Genomic DNA, 21167 nt, shown 5'->3' with positions numbered 1-21167 from the left:
ATGAAGACCATAATGTATGGATTCAGTATAAGTAGCTTAAAGGAGCATGATCAAAAATGTTTCATAAGTTTCCTAACACATGTTGAAAATATTTTGAAAATATACAGTACAAAGCTAAATTATAAAAATAACCACTTGTCTTCAAGTGATATACATAACTCCTTCCAGGGCAAGTTCTAGAAGACATTCAAAGAAGTTCACATCTTTACAAATCCCCAAGAACTTTCTTATTAAAAGAGAAGGTAGAATAATATAATCACATTCCAAGCCTGTAAATTTCTAAAAGGAAATGCCAGAAGAGAGGGTAATCTGACACTGACAGAACAAAACACAATTTCACCAAGAAAAGTAAAAATTGAATGAATTTCTATCATAAAGCAGGGGAGAAACTGATAAGCTATAACCTGGAAACCTTCCTACCACAACCAAATTTCTTGTCCTCTTCAACTTAAACCTTTGCTAATTCCTTCCTATGAAAACATAACAAAATGCCCGGCCGGTATGACTCAGTGGTTGAGCGTGGACCTATAAACCAGGAAGTCACAGTTTAATTCCCAGTCAGGGAACATGCCCAGGTTGGGGGGCTCAATCCCCAGTAGGGAGTGTGCAGGAGGCAGCCGATCCATGATTCTCTCTCATCATTGATGTTTCTCTTTCTCCTCTCCCTTCTTCTCTGAAACCAATACAAATATATTAAAAAACAATAACAAAATGTTCCTAACATTTCTTTGTGACACTCATAGCAAATTTATTACTCAATTACTCAACTAGAGGCCCAGTGCACAAAAATTTGTGCACTGGGGGTGGGGGTGGGGGTCCCTCAGCCCAGGCTGTGCCCATTTGCAGTCAAGGACCCCAAGGCTTGGGGGATGTCCACCTGTCAACTTAGGCCCACGCCCCGGGGGATTAGGCCTAAGCTTGCAGACATCTTTCTGGCAGCCAGGGAGCCCTCAGGGGATGTCCGACTAAAGGCTTAGGCTCCCAAGGGAGCTGAGATGAGGAAGCTGGGGTGACAGAGGAGCCATGCTGTCCTGCCCCGCCGCCCTGGGTCGGGTCGCACACGGGACATCCAGGGGGCTGGCCAATTGCTGCTGCCCCGCCCGGCTGCCCCGGGTCGGGTCCCACACGGGATGCCCGGGCGGGCTGGTGGATTACTGCTGCCCCGCCAGGCCGCCCAGGTTCGGGTCGCACACGGGTTGCCCAGGAGGGCCGGCTGATCGCTGCTGCGCTGCCCAGCAACCCCGGGTCGGGTCACACACGGGCCGCCCGCCGCCCTGGGTCGCAGATAGCAGGCCCGGATGGCGGCAGGGCAGGCAGGATGGTGCTGTCCCACCCTGCCTGCAGTATACAAATTAGCCGCCATCTTTGCTGGCAGTTAATTTGCATATCATGCTGATTAGCCAATGGGAGGCATAGCGAAGGTACAGTCAATTACCATGTTTGTCTATTATTAGATAGGATATACATTAAGAGACCTTGAGCTACTACACTAACTCTAAATTTGACACAGAGCCTATCAATCCCCAAGGAACAGTGTCCCTTCTCTAAATTCTTCCTCTGATGTCAATTCTCTTCCACCATAAAAACTTTTTTAGAGCCCTGGCCGGTTTGGCTCAGTGGATGGAGTGTCGATCTGCGGACTGGAGGGTCGGTTCCGGTCGGGGGCGAGCGCCGTGGTTGCAAGCACATCCCCAGTGGGGAGTGTGCAGAAGGCAGCTGATCGATGTTTCTCTCTCATCAGTGTTTCTAGCTCTCTATCCCTCTTTCTTCCTTTCTGTAAAAAATCAATAAAATATATTTTTAAAAAAACTTTTTCAGAGAATACACATTCTAAGCCTAACTTCCCAATCTAGATTCTCCATAAACATTGTCTGGTGGCTCTTCCTTAACCCCTTTTCTAGGAGCACTGAAGTCCTGGTAACTAGGACATCACTCATAGTCAAGGGCCCTTCATTTAAATCTTGCTGAGCTCACCAAACAGACACACACAAATAACAGGAACAAAAATCTTTCCGAAACACATGTGAGAATTCTATGTGGATAAAGGGACATAGACTTGTATAGTTTCCATCCAAGTATTAGGAATTTAGCCTGTTGTCCCTTAAAACCATTCTCCTACTGATTCTACATCTATGGGAATAGTTATTCAACCTAGAATGACCTCTCCACTGATTTTTTTTTTTTTCAGCAAGGAAATCACACAAATTAGAATCGTGACACTGAATCCAATGAAAATAAAATGAGTAAGAACACTTAGTCCCCAAAGTTTCCAAGTCGGGAGACAAAAGGAAAACTTAAGAGTTCCCAGAATATTAACTTTCAATTTAAATATCTCAATATTTGAATGAGTCCTACATACAATTTTTATAACTCTGGTATATGCAGTAACTAAACCACTACTCAAAAATGTCAAAACCGTCTGAATAAGAATCCTGGTGTTTCCTTTGGATTCTTCCTAGAAAGCAAACTATCTCAGGACAAATAGCTGACTTCAAAATCTTCACCACCACAGCTGAAAGACTTCCACCGAGGAACAGGCAGAGCGGAAGCAAAAATAAGTATTAACAAAATAAAATAACTGAAAAAAGAAAAAAAAAAAGCAAACTGGACAGCAAACAAAATTTTCTATTAACCAACAGAAACTGTCATTGCTACTCTCGTGAAAACAATGCAGACTTTGAAAAGCAAAACTAGACAAAAGATAGCATGGTCCCTTTACTTCCGAAGTCTCCAGTGACAGATCTATATTCCTAGGAAGGAGGAACCACAGGTAAACGACAAATGGCACTTACAGATCTGTCCGGGATACGCGGAGTCACATCCCAGACCTCCGCCTCAGTTTCCCTAACCAAAAAAGGCAAGAACAGGACACTTCGCTCAGAGGAGCCAGAGGACCTAGTTCCATTTCCTACACCTACTCAGGGTCCCTTCGAAGGGCAGTCTCACTGGGGGGGGGGGGGGGTCCCCAGGGCAACTGAGTCACGACCAGGGAGTGTTGCGGCGGGAAGGGGGGCGGGGGAGGAGAAAAAGAGGAGGATCGAAGCGCGCAAAGCTCTAACCGGTCCTGGAAAGCGATTTCCCCCTACACTGGGGGTGCCACTACCCGCCCTCGACCCAACATCCCGTCCCTACCGAACCACACCGGGGAGCCCCAGCATCTCTCCCTCCTTCCGGCTTCTCCCTCAGCGCTCCGCCGCCTCTCGGACCGCGCCCCCGAACGCAGCCGGGTAGCTCCTCCTCTGGCCGCGTCTCCGCCGCCGACCCGCCCGCCCGCCCACCCACCCGCCCGCCCACCCACCCGCCGGCGCCAAGGTCTTCCCAACCAGACGGCGGAAGGATGCCGGGCCGGGCCGGGCCGGGCCTCCCAGGCTCCTCCCGGGCCTACCTGCGAGGCGGGCGGGGGCTCGGTTTGCAGTCCAGCGGGTGGACAGAGCCACAAGCAGGAAGAAGAGGCAGGAAGGAAGCAAGGGTCCGCTCTGCTGACCAGCAGGAGAAAGCAGCTTGAGCGCAGGGCCGCGCGAAACAGTCAGCCTTCGACCCGGCACCACCGCCGCTCAGGAGACATCAAGCAAGAAGACGGCGCAAAAGATCACCGATTGCACGAACGTCCCAGACATCAAAGGAGGAGCGCCCGCGCAATCGTACAAGGCAGGACAGTCGAGCGCCGATAAACATCTCCGCTCCAGTTCAAAGTCCGGCTCCTGTCCAAGGCACAAATAAACAAACCCAGATCGATCGCAAGCCGTGGAGTAACGAAATCTGTATTTCTGCCATTTTCTGTGTCCGTTGCTGGCTAAGTTGTTAGAGAACCGGAGTTTTTCTTGAGAGTGTTGAAGATCAAGTCATATAGCACAGTAACACTTGTTTTAACTATAGTTCAGCGACGACCTTTTGGACTCAAAACACTATCCCAATTGAGCAAATTTGACAGTTTTCTCACCGGACAGTGAGGTGAATGAAAGACTATATAGATAGATCTAATATGTATACATACACATATGACAGAGGCACAGAGAGAAAATGAGAATCCAGACTAAGGAACAAAATGAAAGTCTATTATTGCTTCAGTTTAGCTCCCATAAGCATAGCAAAGAGAAGCTGGGAAAAGTCAGGGTTGTGTCTGTCCTTAAGACAGAAAAACACAAAACAAACAAAAACACGTACTGCTTTTCTCTTTTATTTTTTTCCAACAGCCTAGAACCACAGGTATACTTCTTACATAATGATCAAAAGTCTTTGGGTTCAGAACCTGACGAAATGTGTTGATATTTTCATCCTCACAACAATAGCCTCTTTCTGGTCTCTTAGTAAACAAACTAATATGCTTATCATAAATATGGATTAAGTATATTCTAGGTACAATTCAAGAAATCACATAGATCAGTATAAATATAGATTACCAAGTATTAGCAATAATACAGTTTATCCCACCCCCCAATCCTCCAAGGAGGAAGGAGACTTGGATAATCAAGGTATTATGAGAAGACAAGATTTTTTTTTAATGTATTTTATTGATTTTTTTACAGAGAGGAAGGGAGAGGGATAGAGTTAGAAACATCGATGAGAGAGAAACATCAATCAGCTGCCTCCTGCACACCCAGCTGCCTCATGCACACCCACTACTGGGGATGTGCCTGCAACCAAGGTACATGCCCTTGACTGGAATCGAACCTGGGACCCTTCAGTCCGCAGGCCGAAGCTCTCTCCACTGAGCCAAACCGGTCAGAAGAGAAGACAAGATTTTTTAAAAAATAGTTGCAGCCCTTAGAGTTTATAATCCAATCAAAATGAAAGACATTACAACATTAGCTTTATTTATTATGTATTGGTGTTTTATTTTTTCAAATTATAACAACGTTTATTTAGAAAGTTACAGAGGTTGTAGAAGTGAGCCAGCTGGGCTGCAAAGGCTCAGGAAAGAAGTTACAGAAGCAAAAGAAAGGCCCTTGAAGTTTAGGAGAGAGAAAGGCCAAAATAACGTGCCTGGGGGAAGAAGTAGAGGGAAGGGAAAGATGCGGGCGGGCGGGCGGGCGGGCAGGCTCTCTGATGGAAAGCGAGACTACTGTTATTTTTAAAGTCTCCTCCTTTAGGTCCCTGAACATGTTTAAGGGACAACTCATACATATAATGCAGGATGAGACCAGCATCCATAATATGAGGACAAATCACTGGGCTTTTGTTGTCTACCACTGTTTTAGGGGACTTTTAAAATGAGTAAACATTAGCCCAGCTGGTGTAGCTCAGTGGTTGAGGTCGACCTATGAACCCGGTTGTATTCTGAGGTGAAGGCACTTGCCAGGGTTTCAGGTTCCATTCCCAGTGTGTGGGACGTGCAGGAGGCAGCTGATCAATGATTCTCTCTCATCATTGATGTTTCTATCTCTTTCTCCCGTTCCCATCCTCTCTGAAATCAATAAAATATATATTTTTTTTAAATGATTAAACATTATAGCAACATTTATAAAAATCTTTAAAAAAAGAATTTAATCATCTGCTTCTAAAACACAGTTTTAATTTGTTCATGTTTCCTTGTAATTTTGGAAATAGCCTACATAATTTTTTAAAGTTTAATTTAAGTAGAAATACAATAGTTTTTCATTGTATCATTTCCCTATTAAAGCTCTTTAATAGTTGTTATTTTTTAAAATATATTTTTTTGATTTCAGAGAGGAAGGGAGAGGGAGAGATAGAAATACCAATGATGATCCCTAACCAGTTTGGCTCAGTGGATAGAGCATCGGCCTTCGAACTGAAAGGTCCCAGGTTCGATTCCAGTCAAGGGCATGTACCTTGGTTGTGGGCACATCCCCAGTAGAGGGTGTGTAGGAGGCAGCTGATTGATGTTTCTAACTCTCTTCCTCTCCCTTCCTCTCTGTAAAAAATCAATAAGATATATTTTTTAAAAACTCAGTAATTCACTACCTGCATTGTTGATTATTGTATTCTGATAGGATTCTCCTAGGGGAGCCACCCCCATTGAAGGTAAGATAAGGTGAAGGGTGTGGAAAGGAGAAAAAGGGAGGGGATTGATCTTTATCTTGGCTTTGGGCTCTGAGTAACAAATTAGTCCTGAATCTAGGATGAGATAAATGTAGCAGTACCATGAGTCCCCTTATGAGGAAGTCCAGGAAGAAGAGTTAGGCCTCAAGCAGCCAAAATGCTGAGCTAGTTGTAGGTTTTGCAGTTGCAATTCTTTTAATTTATTTTTGTATTTTTTATCTTTCTTTTGTAGCCTGTCTCACAGGTCTGTGGGATAATGTACACACTTTGGACTGGATGATAAAGAGGAGAGAGGCTCTTCCTTCTTTGGAATTATTTACATTGGATATATTTCCAGTGGTGGAATTTATCAATGTATTAAAATGTAGGAATACTCAAGAATGACAAGAAATCAGCCCTTCCATGAAGACAGCTGTATATGTAAGGGGTAGAGAAATAAAAGTCTCAACAGAATGATAGATGCTTAATGTTTTTCTGAGCAAATAAGGAGATTCCTTTCAAACAGACTTTTTCAAATTTACAGTGATTTTAAGGTTTACTTTCTTTTTAAAAAATATATTTGTATTGATTTCAGAGAGGAAGGGAGAGGGAGAGAGATATAGAAACATCAATGATGAGAGAGAATCATTGATCAGTTGCCTCCTGCACACCCCCTAACTGGGGATCTAGCCAGCAACCCGGGTATGTGCCTTGACTGGAATTGAACCCAGGACCCTTCAGTCTGCAGGCTGATGCTCTATCCAATGAGCCAAACCAGCTAGGACTCAAGGTCTACTTTCTTTGCTCCTGGCTTAGTATCCAGAGATCTCATCTCTCATATTTGATTATTACAAAGGGGGATTTTAGATTATAGTCTTACTAGAGGCCTAATGCACAAAATTCGTGCAAGGGACTCGCCCTCACAGGCCCTTACAGCCCCTCGTAGCCTCGGCCGGCCCACGCAGCCCCGGATTCGTCTGGAAGGTTGTCCAGACAGTCGTCCAGAAGGTCATTTGGATGGTTGTTCTGCTGTTCGGTCTAATCAGCATATGTGCTCTTTATTATATAGGATTAAAAAAAGAAAAAAAGCCCGTTAAGTGAATTGTATGTGGTAAGAAATTAGGGTGTCCCCAGCCTTTAGTTAGTATTTTACCTTTCTTCCTTCCTGTCCATATTTACAATCAATGAAGTCTTACTAAATTCTGAGTCCATGATCTCTTATACCCACAATTTCATAAGATCTGGAAGGGATCTAGAGAGCATGTGCCCTGGGCTCTGAGGACATGTGCATACAAAATGGTTAAGACTCCTGATTTATTTTCTTGTCTTCCTCCTAAGCTCAGTCCTTGCGTTGTTTTCAGTTTACTTCAGGCATGGCTACAACGGTAGCATGTTAAACACACACACACGCACACACACAATGGTAGCATGTCTATTATCTATTTTATCCTCCCCACCTCCTAAAAGTTTTCACTGTATGACCCCATTAAAATTGTATTGTCTTTTTTCCCCAAATTAGATTAACTTGCTAGAGACCCTTACAATTCAAGGGTCAGGAAAGGAGCTCCCTCCTGTTCAATTCATTTTATTGTTAATCCTCACCTGAGGATATTTTTAAAATATATTTTTTATTGATTTCAAAGAGGAAGGGGAAGGGAGAGAGACATAGAAACATCAATGAAGAAAATCATGGATCTGCCACCTCCTGCACGCCCCCCACTGGGGCTGGAGCCCACAACCCAGTCATGTGCCCTGATCAGTAATCAAACTGTGACCTCCTGGTTCATAGATCATTCAACCACTGAGCCATGCAGGCCAAGCGAAGATATCCTTTCCATTGATTTTTGGAGAGAGTGGCAAAGAGGGAGGGAAGAGGAAGAGAGAGAGAAACATGGATGTGAGAGACACATCCATTGGTTGCCTCCCGCAAGTAATCATCCTGACCCTGCAACCCAGGTATGTGCCCTGTAATGGGAACTGAACCTACAACCCTTTGGTGCATGGATCAGTGCTCCAACAACTGAGCAACACTGCTAAGGTTTTTCTTTTCTTTTTTTTAAATTTTTTCCCCCGTTTTCTGTTCAGTCATTTAAAATATATATATATTCTTATTGATTTCAGAGAGGGAGAGATAGAAACATCACTGATGAGAGAGAATCATTGATTGACTGCCTCCTGCACGCCCCCTACTAGGGATTGAACCCACAAGTCAGGTATGTGCCCTTGACTGGAATAGAACTTGGGACCCATCAGTCTGCAGGCTGACGCTCTCCACTGAGCCAAACCAGCTAGGGCTCTGTTCAGTTCATTTTAAACTAGGCATATGCTTATGGTCCCTCTTTTGTATAATTTTTTTTTAATATATTTTATTGATTTTTTACAGAGAGGAAGGGAGAGGGATAGAGAGTTAGAAACATCGATGAGAGAGAAACATCAATCAGCTGCCTCCTGCACACCCCCTACTGGGGATGTGCCCACAACCAAGGTACATGCCCTTGACCGGAATCGAACCTGGGACCCTGGAGTCTGCAGGCTGACACTCTATTCACTGAGCCAAACCGGTTATGGCGACTTTTGTATAATTTTGAATTGGTAAACCAGTGATGACCCAATATTGTAGTTTTGCTTTAATATATCTTTGGACTTTGCTGTCTTGAAATATCCAAGGGCAAATTTGGAAAACTCCTATGCTGGCCATATGGTCACCTACGGGAAGATGAAGCTTACGTAAGAGGCAAAATCCTGGACTCTTTCCCAAAATTGTAACAGGAAGACACTATAAATCCACAATAAGGGACTCTCGAGGAGACCTCTCAGGCACTTATAAAAAGCCACTCTGAGCAAACTCTTGGCAATCTGGAAGTACAGACCCTGATCCCTTCCCTAAATCATTTTGAGGGAAATTTAACTATGAACTGAAAAAAAAAAATCCTGGCTTGTAAAAATCCAGGTTGAAAGGAGATTAAAGGAATATATTTGAACAGTTACTCTGTAGAATTATTGGGAAATAAAATGCTCCCAGGGAAAAACACTGACAGCCAATGTTCAGTCAGTTCAGCACTTAGAAATGATCTTTGGTATGTAAGTCAGACTTGAAATTGCTTTTGAAATCTCTCCAAAACTGTCTTTCCCACTCAGACTCCATGTCACCATCTAGTGAGTTGTGAAAACTCCCATTTTTCTTTAATGTCATTTTTTAAAGCTAAAATGCTAGGCCCTTTCCAAGACACACTCCACCTTGCCACTTATGGTACACGGGTGGCAATAACCCTTTCCTCGTGCAATACCCATAATAGAACCAAAATTTTATAGGGAAATATGTCCATCTCAGGAAACTTGGAAAGACTATGAATATTAAAATATTGCCTTATGAAGAAGACAAAGCAAGCGTGGTTCAGAGGTTAAACTTTACAAAGAAAAAAATATAATAGGGCACCTCTATTGCACAATAAGTAGAGCTGAAGTTTACAGTCACCTCTTTGTTGTCCACTCCCATCTCAAAGACTTCATTGTACATATTAAGCTCACCCTTCTGCCAAATGCATCTACTTTTTTTTGAACCTACTCTTTTACTCTTTATAGAGTAGGATGATGATGGAAAATAAAATTTGGAGTAGGAATAAACAGCAGATAATAAACCATAATTGTTTTTAATCTTGAGGATGAGTCACCCTCAATTTATTTCCAAATTTCTCTGTCATCAGCTGTTCATTTCTTTACTTTGAATATCACCAGATTAACACTGCCAAAGGCAGGTAGGAAATTATCCAAGAAGACAAATCAGAGGCATCACACAGTGAGTGGATGAAAAACCGGGAATGAGATAATCCTCAGGAAAGTCTCCTTTTTTGTTCTAGTGAAGCCACAATGTGTGAACTTAATTTACATTTTCATTATTCCAATCAGTATTTTTTTATATCAGTATAATTTCTGCCCATCACTTTGTACATATGATATTCAAATAGGTCTAACTTCAAAATTACTAGTAATTTCAAATTAAGAAATTATATTCTTTTTACCTCTCCTTTTTAATACTTTCATATGCCTTCCTTAAATCTTCCTTTGGTACAAGGAATTTCAAAGCTGAATGGTCAAACAGACATTCTAATATCACAATCATAAGAAATGTGATTGATCTGTGAACCTGGGTGATTCTCCTCTGTCCATCAGTTTATTTATTTATGTTTCCTTTTTTGTTAATCCTCACCTGATATTTTTTCATTGATTTTTAGGGAGAGGGGAGAGAGAGACATTCCTTGGTTGCCTCCTGCATGAGCTTTGACCATGGCCAGGGCTGGGGAGGAGCCTGCAACCAAGGTTCATACCCTTGACTGAAATCGAACCTGGGGCCTTTTGGTATGCAGGCCAAGGCTCTATCCACTGAGCCAAACTGGCTAGGCTGTCCATCAATTTATCATGGTGTTCAGTTCTCCTGTAAAGTGTAAGCTTACTATTTTACCTATATTTGACTTGTCTTCCTTAAGCTAATTAGGTTCTTAAACCCATTTCGCCTCTAACTCCTACTCAGGGTTGGAAAAAGGAGATTGGAGTCCAGATGTTCTCCCTAGGACCTAGGTCCAAGTAACAGGCCAATTATTGCAGGAAGACTAAAGATAGAGGTTTCAGACTGTCCCTAACTTCTTTTTTGATTTGTTTGTTTTTAAATATGTTTATTGATTTCCGAGAGGAAGAGGGAGGGAGAGATAGAAACATCAGTGATGAGAGAGAATCGCAAACCGTGATCTCCTGGTTCACAGGTCAACGCTCAACCACTGAGCCATGCCAGCTGGGCTGTTTGTTGTTTTTCTCCTTTCCTAACATCTTCTTAAATATACAAGGTTGCAAACGCAGATTAGCAGACATTTACCTGTCCCAAGACCATTCTCAAACTTAAAATTACTTTAAAAAAATGTTTTTATTGATTTTAGAGAGAGAGGGAGTGGGAGAGATAGAAACATCAATGATGAGAGAGAATCATTGATTGGCTGCCTCCTGCACACTCTCTATTGGGAATAGAGCCCACAACCTGACCAGAAACTAATTGTAACTTCCTGGTTTGTGGATTGATGCTCAACCACTGAGCCACACCAGCCACTTGCCTCAAATTATGCCTATCTAGGCAGCAAAGTAGAAAAGCTAAAATGCCACCCAAATAATTCAGGACAAATAAATATTATTTTCATTTGAAATCTCCAGATAATGGAAACAAAAAGCAAGTGCTCTGGCTAGATGCCATTTTCTCCTTTGCTTTGATGTTGTAGGCACAATCATAAATGTCCGCAACCAGTGAGCTTTTCAAATAACTGAGGCTCAACCTGGAGTTCAATGCATACTACGGAAGTGTTGTCCTGATTTTTTGTTTAGTTAATATTAATAGAAATACAAATGAATCAAAATATTCTGGTATAGCCCCAACTCTTCTAAAAAACATGCAGATTAAATGTCAGTTTGTGATAAGTGTCCACACTCAGTCATACTAGATGATGGAACTGTGTAGTGGCTGGTGAGGGAGAAAGTTTGTCACAGCTCCTTCTGGAAAGTTTCCCTCCCCCTCCCCACCTTTCACATTAGCTAAAATGAGTGAGTATCAGCTCTTGACGGATCCGGTCAGCCTCTAGGTCCAGGGACTCCATGTGCTCATACTCTTCCTCGGGAGGTTGTTCCATGGGTCCTGTCATTGGAGAGGACCAAATATCCATCCCATGCTCCAAGGAGATGTTGTGGAGGACACAACACGCTAAGATGATATGGCTGGACTTCTCTGGTGAGTACTGTAGTGCCCCCTTGGACCCATCCAGGCAGCGGAATCGGGAGCAGAGTGTTCGGAAAGTCTTCTCAATCACACTGTGAGTTGCAGAATGGGCCATATTATAGCGATATTCAGCTGGAGTCTCATGAATGTGAAGTGGTGTCATAAGCCAGGTACGGAGAAAGAAGGAACTGTCACCTGTGGGGAAGGCCCAAAGAAATCATAAATGATCATAGTTGGAATACAAACAAAAAGGAAAATCCAGGAACATATACAGAGAATGGACAACAGCCTCTGGACCTAAAGCAGAACAGAAAAACCAAGAGGAAAATGCCCTGGTAAAGAGAAGGCATGCCAGAGTCACAAGCAGGTAGACACGAGTCTTAGCTGGGAATATCTTTGGTTAAAACCAACAGAGAAAAAGGCTGATAGCTAAAGAAAGCCAAATCTAAAAAAATGTAGGAAGGAGGTGAAGGCACTGGAGCAAATAAAATTCCTGATAATAAAAAGTTAGTAAAAACTGGAGAGCATTATGCTAAGTGAAATAAGCCAGTCAATGAAAGAAAGATACCACGCCGAAACCGGTTTGGCTCAGTGGATAGAGCGTCGGCCTGTGGACTGAAGGGTCCCAGGTTCGATTCCGGTCAAGGGCATATACCTGGGTTGCCGGCATATCCCCAGTGGGAGATGTGCAGGAGGCAGCTGATCGATGTTTCTCTCTCATCGATGTTTCTAACTCTCTATCTCTCTCCCTTCCCCTCTGTAAAAAATCAATAAAACATATTAAAAAAAAAAAAAAGAAAGATACCACATGATCTCACTCATTTATGGATAATAAAGACCATTATAAATTGATGAAAAAAAATAGATACAGAGGCAGAGCAGCATCGAACAGACTGTCAAACTACAGCGGGAAGGCCGGGGAGGGTTGGTGGTGGGGGGTAAGCGATCAACCGAAGGACTTGTATGCATGCTTATAAGCATAACCAATGGACACAAGACACTGGGGGGTAGGGGAGGCCGGGGAAAGTCAAGCGGGGGGGGGGGGGGGGAGGAGACATATGTAATACTCTTTGTAATACTTTAAGCAATAAAACAAAATTTTAAAAAAAGTTAGTAAAAACTATCACATAGCAAACCAATCTTCAAAATCTCTAAAGAGCTAACATGCAAGAGAGATAAAGAGAATTCTGCCACAAGATCTCAAAGCACTTGATCTCAAAAAAATTTCTAAATTTTACCATTAAAATGTCAGGTCTGAATGTACTACCTAGGGATTTCAGAATATTTCATAATAATTCATCCTGCTAAGAATAAAAGTCCCAGCATCTGTGGTAGAGACCAGAACTTAGATGTCCTGTCTTCCTACATTTCCTTGTAACAGAGGAACTCGTAGAACTTCACATTAACAAGTAGAGCATAAATATAATGATGCAAATAATAACAGTGATGAAGAAATAAAACCAGAAGTCAATTAAAATAATGTACAGGAAGCATTTCCCTTAGGTAACCTATCAAATGATCTTGGGAAGTGCTAAAAATAAAACAAAAACTGGGATGCAATGTCCTAACACAACAGTACAATGTTTCTATAGTGTTTAATTGTCCTGACTCATTACATCTGGCAGATGAAATGTCTCACAGAAGCACAACCACTTATAAATCTGAGACAAACAGGCCCTAGGTGTACCAACTTGCATAATTGCTGTTCCTGACTCACCATTAATTTCAGTAAATAGTTATAGAGAGTACTAGGCACTGTTCCAAAATATATAGTATACCTTTCTTTTAGGAGCTTACATTTCTAAGAACTAGATTAACTTTGCTTTTAAAAATACTTTTTGTGCCCTGGCCAGGTAGCTCAGTTGGTTAGAGCATCATCCCGATACCCCAAGGTTGCAGGTTCCATGGTCAGGGCATGTACAAGAATCAACCAATGAACACATGAATAAGAACAATAAATTGATGTTCCTCTCTCCCTCTCTCTCTCTGTCATTAATCAAATATTTTTTTAAAACAAAATATTTTTGTAATGAAAAAAATGTTATCCTATATAATAAAAGGGTAATATGCAAATTGACCGAATAGCAGAATGACTGGTCACTATGACGTGCACTGACCACCAGGGGGCAGATGCTCAACGCAGGAGTTGCCCCCAGCCCCTGACCAGTGATGGCGGGGGTGGGGCCAGCAGTGGGTGGTGCCAGGTCAGCCAAGGCAGGTGCCAGTGGGGGCCCTCCAATCGCCCCGCCGGTTGCCCCACAGATGGGTCCTGATCACCAGCCAGGCCTAGGGATCCTACCCGTGCACAAATTTCATGCACCAGGCCTCTAGTGATGTAAATAATAATGAAATAATACCTATGATTCACTGAATACCTATTATGTACTCAATGAGTCATAGGCACTCTGCTGGGCAATTTTGAAAATATTATCTCTTGTTATCCAATCCCAAGTCTTCTAGGTTAGATATTACTGAACTCATTTTACAAATGAAAAGATCAAAATATATGTCAGCTATCCTTTGATATGTCAGGCAAAAGAAGGGGAAGAAGCTAGTCACTAATGCTATTGTCAGACTCAGAGTCACTAAAACAATAGTGTAATGCTGTGGAAGAGAATGAGATAAACATTTAAGATGAATGCTAAAGCACAGAGATACTAAGTGATATTTGAAAAATGTTTCTGTAAGAAACAATATGAGCCTTACATGGGGAGACCTTCAGCACAAACTAGTTAACAAAGACTTTTTATAAAATGCTTGATGGTCATTAACTGATTATAATCCCAGTACCAATGGAAGATAGACACTCAGGAGGGGATTGGGATCAGAGTTGCTAAACCAGCTGTCTGTTCTATCCGGCCCGCGGAGTCGAAAGAGCAGAGGGTTCTCTTGCTCTCCCCTCCGCTCCTTCACCAGCAGCCGTGTTAACATGGCAACGTCGGGAAACATGGCCGCAGCTCCTTCTTCTGAGTCCAGTTTAAGAACCCATTGTGGCCCGCGAGTCAAAAAGTTTGCCCACCCCTGTGCTAAACAGATTACAATTGCTTACCTGATCAGTCATTTACAAGACATTCGGGCATATTTTACCAAAGCTGCTTAACACCAAAGCTGAAGAAATAAGAACTCAGGCTGACTTGTTTGCAGGAACACATTCATGTAGAAAAGGGGAGTTAAGTAATACACTCTGAAGGGACAGATGAGAATGAGGACACGAAGGGATAACACCTACACTTAAAATATGCTAAAAAATAACACCCCAGAAAACAAAGGAGAATCACAGCTTATTCTAGATTTGGCAAATCTAGAGCTATTTTACAAATCTGATGTTGTTAAGATACAATCAGCCAGCCATCTTCTCGCTCTCTTTTTTTTTTAACACCTTGTCATTCCTCATAATCTTGCCAAACTACCCCTATATTACTCTACTGTCCACATATCCTCTAGATCAGGGGTGGGCAAACTTTTTGACTCGAGGGCCATAATGGGTTCTTAAACTGGACCGGAGGGCCGGAACAAAAGCACGGATGGAGTGTTTGTGTGAACTAATATAAATTCAAAGTAAACATCATTACATAAAAGGGTACGGTCTTTTTTTTTTTTAGTTTTATTCATTTCAAACGGGCCGGATCCGGCCCGCGGGCCGTAGTTTGCCCACGGCTGCTCTAGATGCCAGTGTTTTCCAAACCTATCTGTTTGTATAACCCATGGTTGGCAAACTGCGGCTCACGAGCCACATGCGGCTCTTTGGCCCCTTGAGTGTGGCTCTTCCTAAGCCTTAGGAGTACCCTACTTAAGTTAATAACAATGTACCTACCTATATAGTTTAAGTTTAAAAAATTTGGCTCTCAAAAGAAATTTCAATCGTTGTACTGTTGATATTTGGCTCTGTTGACTAATGAGTTTGCCGACCACTGGTATAAACCATTTAGGGCACCTGTTAAAAATGGATGTCTAGTCCTAGGCCGGTGTGCTCAATGGTTAGATTGTCAGCCAAACACCAAAAGGTCGCAGGTTCCATCCCTTTGGTCTGGGTGCATGTGGGAGGCAACCAGCCGATGTGTCTCTCTCACATCGATGTTTCTCTCTTTTTCTCCTCCTTCCTTCCTCCCTTTTACTCTCTCTGAAAAGCAAGGGAAAAAGAATATCCTCAGTGAGGATTAAAAAAGAAAGGATGTCTAGATTCTTTCCTTGAAGATTTTTATTGTTGTACCTGGCTTATGACACCTCTTCACATCCTCACCAGGCCAGGGATCCAGCCTGCAACTGAGGTATGTGCCCTTGACCAGAATCAAACCCATGACTCTTCAGTCTGTAGGCTGATGCTCTAGCCCAGTGGTTCTCAACCGTCCTAATGCCGCAACCCTTTAATACAGTTCCTCATGTTGTGGTGACCCCCAATTTCATTGTTACAAATTGAACATAATTAAAGCATAGTGATTATTCACAAAAACAATATGTAATTATATATGTGTTTTCCGATGGTCTTAGGCGACCCCTGTGAAAGGGTCGTTCGACCCCCAGGTTGAGAACCGCTGCTCTAGCCACTGAGAAAACTGGCTAGGGCCTTGAAGATTCTTATTTCCAAAATTTAAAGTGGAGCTCAGTGATATACATTTTCAATAAATTCCGAGATGACTCTTTCGATCTGGAAAATTTGAGAAACACTATACTAGTTCAAGAGTCTTCAAACTAGTTTTCCTGTTAGAGCTCATGGAGGCTTTCCAAAGGGTATGTGTATAGTAAGTACTAAGGGAATAAATTTCCATATGGATCTGTTTTCCCCATCCTTAGTGCCTAGCATGTGGCTTGGTACCAAAACTGGTCTTCATTTGTTAAATGCTATTGCAGTATCCATCTCTCCCACTTCCACTCTTCCTATTAAGAGGGGAATCGGACAAGTATATAAAAATTTGTCAGAGTTTTTACTTATTTTCAACTTTCCTGTAAACGTCTCGAAAAACTACTATGAAGCCATAATTCCAAATCAATCTGGGGTACCAAGGTGTGAAGGGAAAGAAAATCAATAATCCCTATATAACCTTGAAGCCCTTAAGAAAAGGAATATTTGCCAAATAGACTAACTCCTCATATAATCCAGTTTGAAAACTTACACACAGTGACTTAAATCATCTGTGCCTTAATTTCCTCATCTGTGAAAATGTTAATATTAGAATTTAACTCCTTATGAGTTGTTATAAGGATTAAGTAAGCTAATCAAATTCAAAGTGCTTACAAAATTGCCTGACAAATTCTAAATGCTCAGTAAATTTTAGCTGGCTTTATAATTAGGATACCAAAGTGAATTAATAAGAATAAGCTTAGGACCCAAGAACTCCCATAACTATGGACGAAGTAGCTAAATGAGACACTTGCAATACAGACTTTCCTTCACTTCTTGGTGTGAGTTGTATAAAATTTGAAAGTTAAAAGTTGGCACACGGGGATTAAGATAAAGGTCCAATAAAGAGGAGGTTGTACACTCATGGCAAATGGTATGCGGAATCAACAACTCAAGAAAAATCATGGAATTTCCAAGATGTTACACATGGCACCCTGGAAGCTCTAAACCAATCAGTGTGACAGTCTCTTCACACTTGGAACATGAGAGGTTTCTCTTTTATGAACCAGTAATCACATTATCAGCACTGTACATTAAAGAGAAATAAGTGCTGTTTATTACATGCTAATCACTGTTATAAACATGTACAGTGCAGATATGATTGATGGTTTTGAAAGAGAGGTTTTCCAATCCTAATATATCTTATCATCTCTCACATAATATGTCGCATTAAGATAATCCTTGTCTTGTTGCTCACATCAGAGTAGTACTATTTTGTTGTTGTTAATCCTCACCTGAGGATATTTTTCCATTGATTGTTAGAGAGAGTGGAAGGGAGAGGAAGAGAGAGAAACACTGATGTGAGAGAGATGTATCGATTGGTTGCCTCCTGCACGCACCTCAATCAGAGCCCGGTAACCTGAAACCAAGGTACGTGCCCTTGACTGGAATTGAACCCAGGACCCTTCAGTCCGTGGGCCGATGCTCTATCCACTGACCCAAACTGGCTAGAGACAGAGTAGTACTTTAAAACCAATCAGCCACTCTGCTCAGTATGGCAAAGTTGGTAGGGTGTCATTCTGTGCACCTAAGGGTTACCGGTTCGATTCCTGGTCACGATGCATGGCCTCGTTGCAGGCTAGGATCCCTGGTGGGGCATACAAGAGGTAGCCGATGATGTTTCGCTCTTGGATCCTGTTTCTCTCTCCCTCTCCCTTCCTCTCTAAAAATCAATAAAAATACTAGAAAAATAAAATAAAAACTAACCAACCACTAAGCTGCCAGGCTCAAGGCTTTTATCACTGTTAACTAACAGTATCACTCACAGCTGTACAGTCACTTCAGTTTGCACTGCTCAGTATTGAATGCGTCCCTGTTCTACTCATATCATTATGCAAGGCTTTCCAATGACACCTGAGCAGATCTGTGAAGTTCCTATAACAACTATGTAAGTGTACTGTCCACTAGAATTTTCATACAGTGACAATCACCAATGGCAAAAATAATATATTTGTACAATACTTTATGGTGAACTTTCATATATATTGCCTAATTCTAACAATAGGCATTACTGTTGTTGGCATTATTTTCACCGTGTTACAGATAATAAAAACTAAGGCTCAATTGTATGGCTATTAAACAAATCTATAGTGATAAGTATTTTGGCTGCATTTAAGGGACTGTTTTTATAGGCTTGTTGTTTGCAACTACAAAGCCCTATTGTGCCCGAACCAGTTTGGCTCAGTGGATAAAGCATCGGCCTATGGATTGAAGGGTCCCAGGTTCGATTCCGGTCAAGGGCATGTACCTTGGTTGTGGGCACATCCTCAGTAGGGAGCCTGCAGGAGGCATTGATGTTTCTAACTCTCTATCCTTCTCCTCTCCGTAAAAAAATCAATAAAAAATATATTTTTAAAAAACCTTATTGCAAGGCAAGTTCTTATATGTCATTCTATTTTACACCATCCATGTCCATGTTTATGAACACATACGACCATGTAAACCCACAGAAGTGGAAGATGATCTGGGTCAAATACTATGCTTTTAAAACTTTAATACATGCCTTTTAAATTTTGTTTTTTAAAAAAAATCCTCACAGGAGGATATTTTTTCTTTCTTTCTTTTTTTTTTTTTTAAATGAAGTGAAGTGTCATTTGCATCAGCCATGTTTTTTTTTTTTTTAATATATATTTTATTGATTTTTTTACAGAGAGGAATGGAGAGGGATAGAGAGTTAGAAACATCGATCAGCTGCCTCCTGCACATCTCCCACTGGGGATGTGCCCACAACCAAGGTATATGCCCTTGACCGGAATTGAACCTGGGACCTTTCAGTCCACAGGCCGACACCCTATTCACTGAGCCAAACCAGTTAGGGCGAGGATATTTTCATTAATAGAGAGGGGAAGACAGACAGAGAGAGAGAGAGAGAGAGAGGGAGAGAGAGAGAGAAAGAAACATCAATCGATTGCCTCTGGAACTTACCTTGTATACCCTGACCAGGAAACGAACCTAGGACTTTTCCGTGTACTGGACAACGCTCCTACCGACAGAGCCATACTGGCCAGGGCTAAAAGATGATTTTTAAAAAATGAAGGCTCAAAGGGTTTTTAGGCTCAAAGAGTTTTTAGCTGAGGTCTCCAAAAAAGGACAGAACAGAGACTCAAATCTATAGACTCCCATATTTCATTTACTCTGCTACATAATCCTACGGCTACAATATTAGGCATGTCCACTTGCAAACTTACCAAGCAGCCAGCTATCTTTGTGCATTCCAGCTTCAAACTCACTACTGAGAGAAGACTGCTGCAGCACAGCACAGTCCTGCAGGCTGCCTGGCCAGTTTGTTTCCACCGTCATTAGCGCCCCTCTGAGGTCACACACCATCAGGCAGTTTAAAGAATGCAGACCTTTGCGATTCACGTAGGAGAGGTCTTCAGCATTTGGTGCCTTGATTGCCACATGGATACAGTCAACCACGCCTATGACCCCTGGCATCCCAGCCAACCCATAGAATTCATCCTTCAGAGCCTGAATGGAGGCTTCGTCAGCGGGAAAGCGAATGAACTGCGAGGCTCTTTCCACAAGCGCTTCGGTGACATTGGCAACACATCGACTCATAGATGCCTGACTGATTCCTATAGCATCTCCCATCCGAGTCTGGAAGGAACCTGAAGTATAGAAGCCCAGTGCTGCAAGGATCTGTGTCTCTGGGCTAATAGCCCTGGATCTCTGAGTAGGTCTAGAAAGACTCGCTCCCAAGAGCTCCACCAAGTAATAAATGAACTGCCGAGGAAACCCATACATGGACATCAAGTAGTCATCAGTCACATCATCCAACTTAAAACGGTCCAATGTCCGGTGGCCTCGGCCATACAGTAAGAGGTCGCAATCAAGCACTGTTATAGGTATAGCCATGGTACATGTAAGTGCTGACTCTCTTTTCCACGGCTATTTTCCCCCGAATTCTTCCCAGTGAAGACCTTGGTGCAAGAAGGTATTTAAAGAAGTGTCAACAGGTAACCATCCGTTAAATGGCTCTGGCATTTATAGTCTTCTCTCTGTAAAGGTTAAAAGAAAAAGAAAACAAAACACCACACACATTAGAAACCTACCAAAGACTTTAAAGTGAGTCTAAAGTTACAATAACTCCTTTTCTCAAATGTCTATGTTGTTCCAGCAAAAGGCGCTATACTTGTAACTCTGGGGTTTTCTCCACTAACTCACGGCTGCATGGCAGTCTCTGTTTTGATTTCAGGGATAATGGGAGTTGTACCTTGGCGGCTTATTTTCTCCCTGGCATTTGAACTGAGAAGAGCAAGAGATTAATGGAGGTGATGGCATCATTATCCACGAGGTAAAAGAGGTCTGCTCCTAACTATTCAGGCCACGATGGAGCTGACGTAAGGGCAAGGGATTAGTCAGGGCGGGTTTCTTTCCCAAAGCTCTCTGGCTCCCCCTGAGAAGCACGGGACAGAAGAGGGTGATGGTGGTGCTCAAACCAGTCTAACAAGGGAGAAGGCGGGGAGGAAAACCACTCACGACCCGGGCTGATGGAGGTGGGTCGTGTGCTCTAACAATCGCGAGGCTGAGGGGCTAGGAAGTAGAGAGGCCCCAACAAGTTAGAAAGAAGATGCAGAAGAAGACGCCGAGAGAGCTAGGGGTTGGGAGTCGACTGCGTCGCTTTGAAGAGGCGCCTTAAATACGGAATATCCCGTAAATCGGAGTGCGTCGGCCACTCAAAGTCAGCTAAAAGTCTGCCACCCACCTCTCGGAGGCTGCCAGGACACCAGCCACACTCCCCTCCCACCCAACCTGCTCCCGCCCTCCTCCGGAACCGGCAGTCGCGCACGATCCGCCACGCTGCTCAGCATAGGC

At 42.6% G+C, this 21167-nt stretch overlaps 2 protein-coding genes across 13 annotated transcripts in view; both read right to left on the bottom strand.

Annotated features, from left to right (window-relative positions):
* Positions 1-3605, bottom strand: part of AMBRA1 (autophagy and beclin 1 regulator 1) — a 173907-nt gene extending 170302 nt beyond the window's left edge. For 7 of the 9 annotated variants that reach the window (XR_004970529.1, XR_004970528.1, XM_036326040.1 and 4 more), the window contains exon 1: positions 3386-3605. The gene's annotated coding sequence lies outside the window, so the exon portion shown is untranslated. The remainder of the gene's footprint in view (positions 1-3385) is intronic. The other 2 variants (XM_036326041.1, XM_036326043.1) reach the window with 1 other exon arrangement.
* A 6693-nt stretch (positions 3606-10298) lies between these two features.
* On the bottom strand, positions 10299-21162 carry HARBI1 (harbinger transposase derived 1). Of its 4 annotated transcripts, none has more exons than XM_036326034.1 (3): positions 21058-21162; positions 19538-20350; positions 10299-11926 (listed from the first exon to the last, which is right to left on the bottom strand). In XM_036326034.1, the coding sequence occupies exons 2-3, from the start codon at positions 20205-20207 to the stop codon at positions 11547-11549; spliced, it is 1050 nt and encodes a 349-aa protein (XP_036181927.1). In that variant the 5' UTR covers positions 20208-20350; positions 21058-21162; the 3' UTR covers positions 10299-11546. The 4 variants fall into 4 exon arrangements, with proteins under 4 accessions (XP_036181927.1, XP_036181928.1, XP_036181929.1 ...); XM_036326035.1 differs by lacking the exon at positions 21058-21162 and adding an exon at positions 20566-21049; XM_036326036.1 differs by lacking the exon at positions 21058-21162 and adding an exon at positions 20832-21049.
* Positions 21163-21167: the final 5 nt, after the last annotated feature.

Source organism: Myotis myotis, unplaced genomic scaffold (assembly GCF_014108235.1).
Source record: "Myotis myotis isolate mMyoMyo1 unplaced genomic scaffold, mMyoMyo1.p scaffold_m19_p_10, whole genome shotgun sequence".
NCBI classification, from domain to species: domain Eukaryota; kingdom Metazoa; phylum Chordata; class Mammalia; order Chiroptera; family Vespertilionidae; genus Myotis; species Myotis myotis.
Note: the sequence above shows the minus strand (reverse complement) of the source record. Positions and strands in the feature narration are given on the sequence as shown.

Excerpts from the sequence above, each read along its gene's own strand:
- HARBI1 (XM_036326034.1), bottom strand. The coding sequence starts at position 20,207 with ATGGCTATACCTATAACAGTGCTTGATTGCGACCTCTTACTGTATGGC. Across the intron at positions 11,927-19,537 it reads CAAAGATAGCTGGCTGCTTG|GTGACAGTTCCTTCTTTCTC; the intron begins GTAAGTTTGCAA and ends CCTTCCCCACAG.